Raw genomic sequence first — 13,795 nt, 5'->3', positions numbered from 1 at the left:
GGGAAGTGAGACCCACTCCAACAAGCACCATGTCACCAGAGCCAGGGAGCCAGCCTGGCGCCAAGATGCACTGGCCAGGACTGTGACCCAAGCTGTAAGGACATCCAGAGCCCCTGGCATCATGCCCCTACCCCTTCCTCTCCAGGACGGGCACATGCCACACAAGCAGACAAGCAAGGCAGCCAACGGCCCTTGGTTTTTATTTTTTTTCACATGAACAGCAAAGGATGTCCCATCCTTGCTCCTTTTGCATTGAATGTGCCTTAAGTCTTATGACCCTAGAATGTCATTGGAGCTCCCTCCTCTTGCTCCCAGTGCAGAAGGGGCAGAGAAGAAAGCACTGATGGTGTTGGGGTGGGGTCCCAGCCCTCTAAGCCAGGCTCAACACCCCCACAGCAACTCCCTGAGGCCCTCTCTCCGTAAGACTTAGACAGCAGGACAGAGACAGATGGCACGGAAAGACATACACAGCCTGGGAGACAGACCACACACACACACACACACACACACACACACATTCACACACACCAACACACATACAGGCTGGCCCCTTCCTTTGGCATAGTTCACCCTAACCCTCAGGATAGGGTCTGAAGGTGGTGGTTGTGGTGGTGGTGGTGGTGGAAGGTGGTGGGCCTGAGCTCTGGGCTGGCCTCTGAGAGAGACAGGACCAACTTGAATCATTGGTAGCCCAAGCTCCTAGGCCAGTGAAGTCCCCAGTCTTCCCTACCTGGACAGACACCCCTTCACTTTCCCACCCACCACTAAGAAACTGAGATAGTTCAAGTAACAAGGATAGATGAGGGAAAGGGAGACTCCATTCTCGTCTGATCTTCTCACCTAGGGGCCTGTGAAACTGGTTTCAAGCCCTGGGTTTGGGTCATCTCAGGTCAGATTTCTCCCCTCTTCCCTCGACTCTGTGCAGATCTGAAAGAGTGGGAGTGGGGTGAGCCAGACTCTTCCATCTAGTAGAAGTAGGGAGAGGTCAAGACGCTGAGCACCACTGCCCTCTAGAGGGGCTCTGACAGCCCCTATGGGGTTAGAGGTGGGAAGGTGTCTAGTTCTGGCTCCAGCAAGGAGAAGTAGGCTGGCTCTTTTTAGTTCTCAGCATTGTTCAGGACCACCAACTTTGCTAGAGAGATTCTTTTCCTGCTTGCCCCCTCAAACTTGCACATTTCCCAAGTGGTTATCTGCTGCCTGAGGTCAGTCCTGCAGCCGTACTGACCCAGTTCTTGCAGGTTCTGGACCCCTGTCCCAGGAGGAAAGAGGGGTAACCAGACCCTGGCTTCTCAGTTGGCCTTGCTCAGTCTGTAGTCTTCCACTGGCTCCCGGCTCTCAACAGCGGACAAGGCGATGAACATCTGGGCAGCATAGTAGGTGGACATGATGAGTGCCCGCGCGTAGGGCATAGGGAAGCAGAACTTGTTGAGGGCGATGATCAGGTCTGAGATGATAAAGAGCAGTGCGCCACTGCCTGCTGCCAGCTCAGTCCAGCGCCAGGCTGCCCCGACCAGCCGCAATCCTGCCACAGCCCGCCAGCCCATGAAGCCGATGAGGGCCACGTAGACCCCCACCAGGTAGGTGAAGGCACCTGAGAGGCCTGGGTAGAGAAAAGCATAGCACAGGCCTGACAGCACTGCCATCACCAGACCTGTCCGAAGAGCCAATGGCCGCATGCCAAAGGCCGAGGCGTAGAGCATGTGGGTCACAGCAAACATCAGCAGACCTGGGAGTGAGAGGGGATGAGGGGATGCTGAGGGCAGGCTCAGGTGAATAATGAGAAATGGGGTGACGGGGGGAGGGGAGTGCTTGGGATAACCCAGGAACTTTGTTTGGGGAGCATCAGGGGTGGGAAGAAATCCCAAAGGTAAAGACACCACCCCCCTCCCCTGAGGGACTCCAGAACTGATCACCAGATCCTCTGCAAGGCAATCCTCCAACAAGGGCTCCATGGTCTTTAGCCTCAGAATCCCTCAGATGCCCCATATTCTTGTTCAAAATCTCCCTCTCCCACTCCTTGGCCACCTAAGGCCCTCTAGCGCCCAGCCCCAGGATTCCACCCAAGTAGCTACTGTGGCAACTGACCGTGCACAAAGTAGCCCTGGTCTTGCCAGATGAGGAAGGCATCACCTAGAGCGGAGAAGACGAGCCCCACAAAGATGCGGATGGCACTGGGGTGGGTCAGCAGGAATCCTAGGCCATGGGCCAGAAGGAAGAGCCAGAGGCAGAAGATGGGCAGGCACTTGATGAGGGCGCTGACCCACGAAGGGCTGGACGAGGGCAGCCAGAGGACAAAATACACGCAGGTGGCCTTGAAGAAGGGCACCAGCTTGGGTCCCTCACTCTTCACCTGGAGGACATAGGACAAGGCAGCACTCAGCACTTAGGAGCTCGGAAGATCACGGAGGTGTTCAGAGCCAGCACCCTCAGCCCAGACATATAACCCAGAGCCAGGCCCACCTCCCAAGTAGGGAGGATTGACCCACAGAAATCCAGTCTGGCCTGTCCCAACTAGCCAGCAGAGTGTGAACATGCCCATCATCACCCTGAGGCTTAATTGGTTAGGGAGGGGAAGGGCTCCATTGTTCTGCTGCCCATGTCCATTTTTGGCCCTAGGGGAGGACCAGAATGGTCACTCGCTGAGCAGAAAACAGATCTTGGGATAAAGTCCCCTCCTGCAGGCCAATGCTTCTCCTTTCCTGGCCCCTCCCTGTCCCTCTGAAACCCCTTTAACCCCTCTCTGCCACCATCAGCCACCAGCTGTCTGGAATGGAGTGAAGTCAGCAGGAAACCACAGAGGCGCCACAACTAGCCACCTCGTGATCTTCTGCAGTGGGGCCAGGGCACAGGCTTAGGGCCCTGGCAACACCGGGTGAGTGCCAGGAATGTGTGAGGGTGGGCACCTCAGCCCCGACGGGCTCTCTCCTTGGCCAGCCTGCTCCCCAACCTCCACTCCAGCTGCCCCTAAAGGTACCAGCCTAAAGGTACCATCAAAGGCAAGGAGAGGAGACAGGGATGCTAGCTAGAGAAGGATTTTAGAGTTTGGGGCGTTGCAGGGGGTTGCATGTCGGTCAGTCTCATTTCTCAGAGTACAACAGCAACTCAAGAGCTCATCAAAAAGAGAGGCAGGAAGCGGGGGAGGAGTTGTCTTTCCAGCTTTTGCACTGGAGCCAGCAGAATGGCTGGGAGGAGATGTGGAACTGAGAGGGGGGAAGTAACAGCAGCTGACTTGGCCTCAGACGGATTGGGGGGGAGGGTCGCTAAAGAAAGGTGTGTCTAAGGCCACTGCAGGTAGGGAGGGGGCTACTGCAGGTATTCTGAATCTGTGATACCCTGAAGCTCCTTTCCGTGGGCTTCTGGTACAGGGTCTCTGTGGATGATTCAGAACAGCTGAGGTTCCCTGTATACCCACATTCGGCCCAAAATGATTGTGCCTCTGGTTGGGTGAGCTGTCCAGCACAAGGCTCTTGGAAACGCACTGACTTCCACATTGCCAGTTACCTGACAGCTGATCAGACTGTGATGAAGGAGGTTAGGAAGAGGCAGATGGGTAGGTCCAGGATCCACCAAGCCTGCCCTTGCTCTGACAGGGGTGAGAGGAGGGAGAAAAGGTGACTAAGTCCCTTCCTATGGAGATCTCCCCTATCCAGGCTGGTCAGGGCAGGGGCATGGAGAGGAGGAGACTGGAGGAGATGAACAACCACACAGTCCCCAGTTCTCCCCAGCAACCACCTGCCAGCCCTTGGAAGCATCAAGGTCTGCTCCGTCCCCGTCCCCCAGCCCCACATTTCCTATAAGGAGAAACGGGCGGTATAAGCTGGCGAGACTTTGACAATCATAGAGAAGCCAACACTAGAAGAGGAAGGGTGGGGAAAACAGACAAAGGTTCGAGTTGGGAAAGTCTGGATGGGAAGAAATGTCAAGAGAGGACGACCCCTCTTCCTCCAGCACATTACCAATGCTGCTTGGACTCAGGGACATCCCCTCCCCCACCCCAGGCTTGTTTATGAGGTAAGGAACAGAGGGAACCAATTTGGGCCAGGATTCCCAGGAGGTCCCAGTCACCCTCCTGCCCTCCCCCGCCCTGTCCCACGCCTCCCTGTGGTCTGCCCACGCAGAACCGCCGGCCAGCTGCTATCCTCTACCTCTCCGCCCGCCGACCCGCGTCAGACCCACAGACATCAACAAAGTCACGCTTCCGAGTCACGTGCCCACTGTTTTCCTCCCTCCAGCGGGCGGGCAGGGGCTGCGTGGAGGAGGGGCGCCGCGGGTCGGGGGGGGGGGGGGGGGGGGGGGTTCCTTGACAGCGCCCGCCTCCCTCCCGGGGACACCGAGAGATCCCTGCCTTTCCTCGGCCCCCGGCGGCCTGGCCTGCCGCAGCCCAGTCCCCAGGCCGGTGGGCTCCGGCCGCGCCGGACACTGGCTCGCTCGCTCGCTCACTCACCACAGTGACTGGGGACACCATGGCGGCGGCGGCGGCGGCAGCGGCTGGCACTCCGTTCCGGGCTGCAGCGGCCAGGGCGCGCCAGCGGCCAGGTAAGTAGGCGAAGACGTAACAAAGCTTGGGGCGACGGACAGTACCTCCCGCTCGCCCGGCGCTGAGGTTTCTTTCTGCGGTCCCCACGACGTCATAGCGCCCACGGCCAATGAGCGCGCTGGAGTAGGGGGGGCGGGGCTAGCTCCCCTCCGGGAACCTGTGCCAGGGCATCCCAGAACGTGACCGTGACCCCCCTCCCCCAGTGCCTGGGTGAGGACCGAGCTTGGCTGAGAGACAAACACATTGCTGTAGTGTACACGTGGCTACACATCTTCCCATAACCCGGATATACAAGGCGACTCCCTTCAATCTTTAAATACGCAGTTCCCACGGACATAGTTACGATTAGACTCACAGCCTTCACTGTGTACAAACACACTTCCAAAGGACACACAATGGTCAGTGTACGTACAATCTTCAACATGAAAAGAGACACTTAAATAGGTACACAGCAGCCCAAAGACTCATAATCCTAATTACTTTTAGGTATCAATCATACAAGTACTCAGACACAAACCCAGAAACCACAGCTGGACACACATCCTTCAACATAAAAACAGAGACACATATACAGGCACGCAGCAGCCTCCAGACCACAGAGACTTAATTGCCCTTGGGCACATGCCTCTCATAGCTCAGAGAGGGCAGTAACTCGAGAACATACCAGGAATGACTGACAGGCAGACCGGAGCATACTTAAGGACCCCAAGGAGTCTGAACTAACTTTGTCAAAAATCGAGCATAAGCAAATCTAATGTCTATATTACACAGACTAAAGGTACACGGCCACATTTGGAACCAAACCTCATCAGAACCATGGGAATCACACGGGTGGACTGGTAGGCAAATGGACTGAAATCTAGTCTCAGTTTTGCCACTTCCATGCTGTGTGATTGATGAATCACTTCCCCTCGTTGGCCTTGATTTCTTTATATATAAGATGAGTGCATAATCTGTAAGGTTCCTCCCAAGCCCAACATGTTGTGTAGGATAGGGAAGGACGGGCTGCTGGTGTCAGGGAATAAAAGTCCAGGAGGCTTCCTGGAGACAGAGATTTCAGATACTTCTGGAAGTATGACCAGTGGTCTTTGATCTGCAGTAGGAGGGAAGTAGCTGTGTGCCAGGCTTTGGGAATTGGGGTTGGGTGGGAGGGAGTAAGCAGCCCTAATAGCCCTAATTAGTAGCCAAGAAGGAATTTTAAACATCCTGGGATGACACTAAGATCCTAGTGCTGGACCCCAACTTCCTGCTGGGCCAGGAGAAGCCTATAGGCTACTTTCTGTAAGCCCCTCCCACAATGGGCCTCTGTTTCTTTTGGGATCTGCCCAGCTTTCCCCAAAGCCTGTGCTGACCTGACACCCACTTGAAGTGGGGAGGAGCCCTCTTTCAGTGATAGAATTGGCAACCAGAGATTCAGAGCCAGGGGCAAAGGGTGAGAATCAAGACTCGAAATTGGGGGTCACCCACAACCTTCCCCCATCCCCTGCCAGCCCCTTCTGCATAGAGCCCCAGTGGGCAGTGAACTCTGCTTTATCCCCAGTCAGGGTCTGCGGGGAGACCTACCTTGCCAGAATGGGAGACTAGCATCGCTGCCCTGAGGACTTGGTGCTACACACACACACACACACACACACACACACACACACACACTCCTTCCTACAGTGTCCTGCCTAGAAAAAAAGACTGGATTGAGAGTTACAAATACTGTACTTAGTGCTAGTGATTTACTAGCTATGTAAATCTCTATGATTACTAGCTATGTAGCTGGGCCCATCACTCCATCTTTGGAGCCTGTGTTTCCTCATAGAAACAGGGCTAGAAGATATGTGCAAGCATTTCTGTTTTCCAGCCAAGCCCTATATTGTCACCTGAGGGATAATTCTCAGAGCATGGCGGAGTCAGGGCATTTTTCATTTTTCTGGATGTTAGTTTCTCTGTGAAAAAATGAGAGAATGGGATGGTAAAAGTGGTTCTTAACAAGCGAGACCTATCAAAATTACTTGGGAAACTTTTTAAAAACTAGATACCTTTGTCCTATCCCAGACCTATAAATTAAGTCGCACAGATTTTAATAAGCTTGGCTACACAAATACCCAATTACATAAGACCTAGAATTGTCATCTGCAGCGCCTGAGCCAGTGTTCAGTTACTCAATAGGCAATAATCATATATACAGGTCATGTGCTAAGCAGCAGCATGTCCTCCAGTGCTGGTTATTCTCTGTCCTCTCACCACCCAGTCCCATTCTCAGCCCCTCTCTACCCTACCCCTGGAGACTGCCCTCTATGAACTGTATTCCCAGGGCTCACTTGCCCTCTCTGGCTTCTGATTGAGCTTGGCCCATGAGAGTCAAAGGCATATCTGAAGGTGGAAGGAAAGCATGGGTAGGGTTCCCCTTCACCAGCTTGCTGGGCTGAGCTGAAGTTCTGGCAATGGCTGTGCTTCTCCATGGCTACAGCTCCAGGCTCCCGTGCTGGACATCAGACTTAGGGATGGCATCCTTTTCCTGCTGTTGCTAATCTTTAGGTAGGTGCCTCTCCAGCCCTAACTGGTTTCCTTAATCCTGCCCACATCTCTGCTAAGAGTCATTGCATTCTCTTCTGTTGTATTCTTTTTTTTTTTCCCAATGTTTATTTCGTTTTGAGAAACAGAGAGACCGAGCATGAGTGGGAGAGGGGCGGAGAGAGGGGGAGACACAGAATCCAAAGCAGGCTCCAGGCTCTGAGCTATCAGCACAGAGCCCAATGCAGCGTTCTAACTTACAGACTGCAAGATCATGACCTGAGCCGAGGTTGGACGCCTAACCAACTGAGCCACCCAGATGCTCCTCTTCTGTTGTATTCTGGAGTGTACGAGCACCTGGACTAATATAGTCACCAACAAAGCAAAAGTGATGCCCCCCTCCCAAAAAGAAATAGCTTATGCAATTTCATGTCTATGGATAAGATTTATTGTTGGTTTCAAAAATAAAAGTTTGGGGGTGCCTGGGTGGCTTAGTCGGTTAAGCGTCCGACTTTCGCTTAGGTCATGATCTCGCGGTTCGTGGGTTCGAGCCCCGCGTCGGGCTCTGTGCTGACTGCCAGCTCAGAGCCTGGAGCCTGTTTCAGTCTGTGACTCCCTCTCTCTCTGACCCTCCCCTGCTCACGCTGTCTCTCTCTCTCCCCTAGAAATAAATAAAAAAAATAAAATAAAAAAATAAAAGTTTATGGGCACCTGGGTATTTCAGTCAGTTAAGCATCTGATTCTTGCTCTCAGATCAGGTCTTGATCTTCAGGCCCCGAGTTGGGCTCTGCACTGGGCATGAGACCTACTTTAAAAAATTAATTAATTAACTAATAAAAATTTTATTGTACTGTTTAGTGTTTTTATGTTGAATTACATATTACAGGGGGCAGAAAGTGGGATAGGGGCCTGAATTCAGGCATTCCGTTCTTTCTGTACCCAAAATGACCTGTTAGCACAGTCTTTTCCTCACAGCTTTGTAATTTTTTCTTTACCTGTTTGTCTCCCCTGTAAGAATGTAAATCCATTCACCCACTCATTCATTCATTCATCCAACAAATGTTTACTGTGCTGCAGGTATGTACTATCCACTATTTAGAGGCTGGGGGTTTAAAACTGCAGTAAGATAGAAGTTCTGTTCTTGTAGAGCACACAGTTCAGTTTCAGGCAGGCAAGTAAATTATTATTATGTAGTGTGGCAATTGAAATAATTTAGGTATAAAGGTATGTTTTAAGTGACATTAGAAAGGCATCAGAATCATTCGTTGTGCCTGGAGGCATTGAGGAAGCTGGGGCTAACTCTAGAAGGATGAGTTGGTCTTTACTGAGTAAACATCAATGGGAATAATGTTCTAGGCAGAGGGAATTGCACATGAATATGGGAGCACAAGAGACACACTGAATTCCAGGAAATGCCTGCAATACTGGCATAAGCTGGAAAGTGGAAAGAGTGAACCTTTAGTAGTAAGCATGATCCAGGTTACAAAGGATAGGGATAGTCTGCTAAGGAGTGCGGTCTTGATCTATAGATGACAGTAAGGTGTCATCTAGGTGTCATCTGTTTCTTAGCTTCTCTGAATGTCCCCAGCCCTTCCACACCCGATACATGGAAAATGAATAGAAATGGTGACCAACCAGCATTCGGGGATAGCCTCACTTTCTCCTGTGGGGCTTCATCTAACCCAGTAGCTCTGATCCCTGTGGTTTTGCCACAGGATACTTCGTTCTCGGGGTGCCTGGGTGGCTCAGTCGGTTAAGCGTCCGACTTTGGCTCAGGTCATGATCTCACAGTTTATGGGTTCGAGCCTCGCGTCGGGCTCTGTGCTGATAGCCAGCTCAGAGCCTGGAGCCTGCTTCAGATTCTGTGTCTCCCTCTCTCTCTGACCTTCTCCTGCTCGCGCTGTCTCTCTCTCTCTCTCTGTCTCTCAGAAATAAATTTAAAAATTAAAAAAAACAAAAGGATACTTCGTTCTCACCTGGCTTGCTCCACTTGGCATTGTAATCCAGCTCTAAATTGTTTACCTTATTCTTGACCCACTGCTGCATCTCGACTAATTTCTCTATCTTTGCTCTGAGCCCCCAGAATGCTTTTAGCCAACTCTCAGAGCTACCCTACCACATCCCATCCCACTCCTGTCCACCTGTAAGTCTAGGGAAGAAAATTAGACATAAGTGAAGAGGTGTTCAGGAGGGTGTGACAAGTTCAGAAGTTTTGATAACACTGTGGGGTCATTGGTGAGTTGTTAGAAGCAACTTGAATGTGTGTCAGCCAAATGCATATTTGGGAGGACCTGGATACAAATCTGGGGCTCAGGACCAAGGTGAAGATAGGGAATAGATTTGGAATTCATAGCCATACTGAAGGCTATGTGGATGTGATTAACCAGGGAGAAGTCTTGAGGAAATAGAGAAGAGGGGCCAGACCAAGCCCTGAGGGACATATTTAAGAGGGGAAAAATAAAAGGAGAACCAGAAAGGGAACAAACACACAGCTACAAAGATATGCTGAGGATGTATCTGGCTGTATCCAGATATACCCAGGGCCAAGTATACTCACAAGGAAAGAGACACACCCAGACACAGATGATATGTGGGATCTGTGTTTGGTCACCCCCTTCTAGGACACATGACAGATGGTAGTTCTGCTTCCCCATTGTGGTAGGTCAGAAGCTTTGAAGACAATGACCCTTCTCCATTCCTGACTGCATGGTTCATTGACTCATGGTCTGTATAAGGTTCAACTCGCCCAGTCCCAGCCCAGGGCATTCCTACAGGTCCCTCTCTGCTTACAGGGGTCAGCCTAGGCATACAAAATCCCAGTGTCACCCATCCTGTGAAGACACTTATTCCAGAACACCTCTGTCATGCTGGAGCCCGCTTGGGCCTGGCAGATGAGCCCTGCAGTGGCTGGTGCAGCCAATGATGCAGGGTCTGCTCCTGAGCCTTTAGGAAAAAAGACAAACATTTTAGCAGGACTCATCTTTCCAGACACTCAGGGCTAAATTTTAATGCTGTCTTGAGATAGTATGTGGGTCAGTGTCCCTAAGGACTTTCTGGGCTCTTTGGTTGACTTCTGGGCTTGGGGCCAGACACACCTGGGGTTTTATTCCTCTTTCCTTTCCTTTGTCTGTTGACACGAGCATCATGAGGCCTTGACATCTAAATGGATTTCTCTGACTGTAAAGTCACCAAACCAAGGGGCTCCTAATGGGGTTCAATACCAGAGATGCCCCAGGAGGGATCCCTGATTTGAATGGAGTATGTGGGATCAGATGATCTCTAACACCCAAGCTTCTAGAGTCCCTAGCTCTGTGAAGTTCAAGTGTTTTGGTCAGTCATCATGTTGGGGTCACCCAAGTTCAGCTGTCTCACCAACCTCAGTGCATCACCTCCTCTCTCCATCCAGACCCTATGCTCTCTGGGTTGTGCTTTTGTGTTGTTCCTTCTTCAGTGTTGGGATGTTAATATGAGGAAGTAGAAACAAGAAAGGAGAACTATCCGGGGTTTGAGCAAAAGGATGGTTTTTTGGGGGGGAAAGCCCTAGATGATTCCACTCATCAAGTCCCAGAACCCTGAATGAGTAATTACCCCTTAATACCAGTGCCTGAAGACCAGTCTTGGGCTAACAGGCCAGAGCAGACCCTCTTGCTGTTCTTCTCAAAGACCTCTTCTTCCCAAACTGATGATGTCCCCCACCCAGGCCCTTCTTCTGTTACTCCATTCAGATACAACCATTCATTCATGTAACTGGTATTTATTAGCCACTTACAATGGGCCAGGCTGTATCTGGGACACATGTCCTTCCCTGTCCTCATGGAGTTCACAGTCTAGTGGGAATGGCCAATGTAACGACAATGGCTTCGGCTTCCCACCTCCATGCTGCCTCCTCTCCTCAGATCTCCCAAGACCAGAAAATTGGGCAGGGACAATGAGGACTGGTTGGACTTTCTCCAGGAGATTCCTCCTGATGGGACCAGAGCAAAGGCAGTGAGGTTGAGGCCCCCTGTGCAGGGGCAAGGAGAATTATTTGTGTCACCTCAGCCCTCTCCAAACCCTTTCCTATTCCAGCTTGGCTTCCTGCTTCCCATCAGGACAAGAGAAGGCTTTGGGAGCATGTTGTGCTCATATATATTAGAATCGGGTTTAAACCTCAAAAGAAAAAGAGCTGGAATTGTGACCATACCCCTCTCCCTGTCCCCAACTGTAATGGCTACCCAGCCTTAGCCAAGCTCAAAAGGTAAAGGAAATCTGCAGTCAAGTGGAGATGCTGAGCCGTTCTCCCATCCCTGAAAAACCTGCCCATTCTTCTCCATTACTAACACAGTAACACACACACACACACACACACACACACACACACACACACACCATTGGGCAACAATATCTAAAACTCCATTGTGCAGAGACACATGTTATGAGTGATCTCCACTTGCTGCAGGATGAGCCAAGGGAACAGGCTCACACCGAAGAAGGAAGATTGCATTAAAATCAGCTGTACCACATTTAAGGATTTCCAGAAGTCTAATTTAAGAAAAAAGGACACTGAACTAGGGCTGCCGATTTTTTTTTATTTTGTCATGTAAAGACTAAAAAAGGGAAAACAAATTCTATCACCATCACTTTGTAAAGGAAAAAAACATTTTAACCCTAAAATATGAAAAAAAAATCTCAGAATTGAGATCAGTCCTTTAAATAGACTTCAGCTTAGTGAAAAGGGCTGTATTACTTTTATTTTTCCCAGTTCTCCTAGGCCAGCAGCAGGCACTTGGGCTGTATGGAAAATGAGGCACAGAGAGAGAGAGAGAGGCACTGGCCATGGCAGTGAGAACATCACGGGACCAGCTCTGGAGGCTGGCTGCACCACCCGTTTCTCCTGGGCACATGATTGAATCTTTCTGAGTCTCCATTTCCTTTAGGGAAATGAATAGTTCCCTCAGGGAGTTTTTGTGGGAGTTTAATGAGAAAAGTGCATAAGGCACCAAACGATAAGACACCTGATGCCAAATAAGTGCTGGTATATAGTACTTACCTTCCTCTTGGGTGAGGGAGGGGCTGGTGGTTATCTGCCTGCAGTGACTTAGGCAACAGTCTCTTCTGAAGAGGACACTCCCAAGCTTTGGAGCACATCGGAGTCACTTGGGAAGCTCATTAAACATACAGATGACGGAACTTCACCCAAGAGTTCTGCCTCAGTAGCTTTGGGGTGGGGCTCCAGCATCTGTGTTTTAACGAGCTCCCCAAAGGATTCATATGCACACTGAAGTTCAAGAACCTCTGTGCTAGATACAAGCATAGAAATCAATAAATAGCCGCAGGGACTTGTGATGAAAGAAGCACCAAAGAAAGAGTGTGCCAAAGGGTAACTTACACTGCCTGCAGCCGCTGCTCTCTGAAGAGGCTTCCCAGGGCTTCAAGAATAAGCCGGGTTTACCAGGCAGAAAAGTGGATGTATGCAAAGACATAAAGGGACAGAGTGTGACTAGGTATGTCTGGAGCATAGGATGCCAGGGCGGGTGTAGGCAATGAAGCAGGAAGAGGTATGTATGCTTGGGCACTGGATTGTGGCGAGCCTGTATTGCTAAGAAGTTTCAAATTATGCTCAAGTCCAGGGGGGAGCTGTGAAGATTTGCAGATGGGGGTGGACAAACAGATTTTCACTGTAGAAAGCTCATTTCTGACAGTAACCAGTATGGAGAGTGGGATGGCACAGTGAATACTGGGGGCAAAGAGAACAATCAGGAAGCTGTCCTAGTAGCTCAGGAGAAAGTTGGGAAAGATGCGAATTAGAGTAATGGCAGTAGAGAGTTCAGAGATGACTTTTTAAAAATTTTTAAATGTTTATATTTGAGAGAGGGAAGGAGGGAGAAAGAGAGTGCGTGCACACACATGAGCAGGTGAGGGGCAGAGAGAGGGAGAGTCAGAGGATCCAAAGCAGGCTCTGTGTTGAGAGCAGAGAGCCCGATGTGAGGCTCAAACTCACGAACCATGAGATCATGACCTGAGCTGAAGTCAGGTGCTTAGCTGACTGAGCCACCCAGGTGCCCCACTGAGGAATCTTGAACAAGACAGTGGACATAGGTGCTTGGAGATAAAGTGCTCAGCTGGCCTTACATCTTGGAATAGAGAGATACTTGGAATAGAGAATACTGATGTACCAGTTACCATAAAGTTTCTGTTAAACCTATATTTATTTGTATCCTGTCATTATAAACTTGAGTTTTTTGTTTATGAATAATATCAAATGACTTCCTTATAATAGGAGAGGTTGGTTTTAATGGTTTCAAGGATTGCTGACTAACAACCTTGAGACCATAAATATATTTATAGGAAACTACTTTTATTATGATGTTTATGTTGTGAAATGGGATTATTTACTCAAAGTTATATACTGTGTTTATCCTAAGACATTGAATTCACCCACCAACTTGTGATAATCATCTCTCTATGACTTCTCTACCTTGATTATGTAACTTTACTAATAAAGGTGACCCAACTTGTTTGTTGGCAGCACTACAGCCACTGCCTTTGGTATTTGCCCTTTTGGCGCCCGTATCAATTTGTTCTTTCGTTGTTTTTTTTTTTTTAATAATATTCCATTTACGGCTCTGCTACCGTTTGTTTATCCATTTACTTAGGGAGAGATGGTTTGTTGATATTGTTACTTTTATTTTTTTTTTAACTTTTAAAAAATGTTTTATTTCTTTAAAAATTTTTTTAATGTTTTATTTATTTCTGAGAGAGAGAGAGAGAGAGACA

The 13,795-nt window shown here is 49.8% G+C and overlaps 1 protein-coding gene across 3 annotated transcripts; it reads right to left on the bottom strand.

The window, feature by feature from the left end:
• Positions 1-168: 168 nt before the first annotated feature.
• TMEM86A (transmembrane protein 86A) lies at positions 169-4,658 on the bottom strand. Of its 3 annotated transcripts, none has more exons than XM_039236793.1 (3): positions 4,582-4,658; positions 2,086-2,350; positions 169-1,600 (listed from the first exon to the last, which is right to left on the bottom strand). In XM_039236793.1, the coding sequence occupies exons 1-3, from the start codon at positions 4,630-4,632 to the stop codon at positions 1,290-1,292; spliced, it is 627 nt and encodes a 208-aa protein (XP_039092724.1). In that variant the 5' UTR covers positions 4,633-4,658; the 3' UTR covers positions 169-1,289. The 3 variants fall into 3 exon arrangements, with proteins under 3 accessions (XP_039092724.1, XP_039092722.1, XP_039092723.1); XM_039236791.1 differs by having other exon boundaries at positions 169-1,726; positions 4,582-4,652; XM_039236792.1 differs by lacking the exon at positions 4,582-4,658 and adding an exon at positions 4,445-4,571 and having other exon boundaries at positions 169-1,726.
• Between the last annotated feature and the right edge of the window lie 9,137 nt (positions 4,659-13,795).

Source organism: Hyaena hyaena, unplaced genomic scaffold (genome assembly GCF_003009895.1).
Source record: "Hyaena hyaena isolate Hyena2069 unplaced genomic scaffold, ASM300989v1 scaffold_116, whole genome shotgun sequence".
NCBI classification, from domain to species: domain Eukaryota; kingdom Metazoa; phylum Chordata; class Mammalia; order Carnivora; family Hyaenidae; genus Hyaena; species Hyaena hyaena.
Note: the sequence above shows the minus strand (reverse complement) of the source record. Positions and strands in the feature narration are given on the sequence as shown.

Coding starts and splice junctions, on each gene's coding strand:
- TMEM86A (XM_039236791.1), bottom strand. CDS start 4,632: ATGACGTCGTGGGGACCGCAGAAAGAAACCTCAGCGCCGGGCGAGCGG. Junction 2,351..4,581: donor CAGCGCCGGGCGAGCGGGAG/GTACTGTCCGTC, acceptor TATGTCCTCCAG/GTGAAGAGTGAGGGACCCAA. Junction 1,727..2,085: donor CCAGGGCTACTTTGTGCACG/GTCAGTTGCCAC, acceptor TCTCACTCCCAG/GTCTGCTGATGTTTGCTGTG.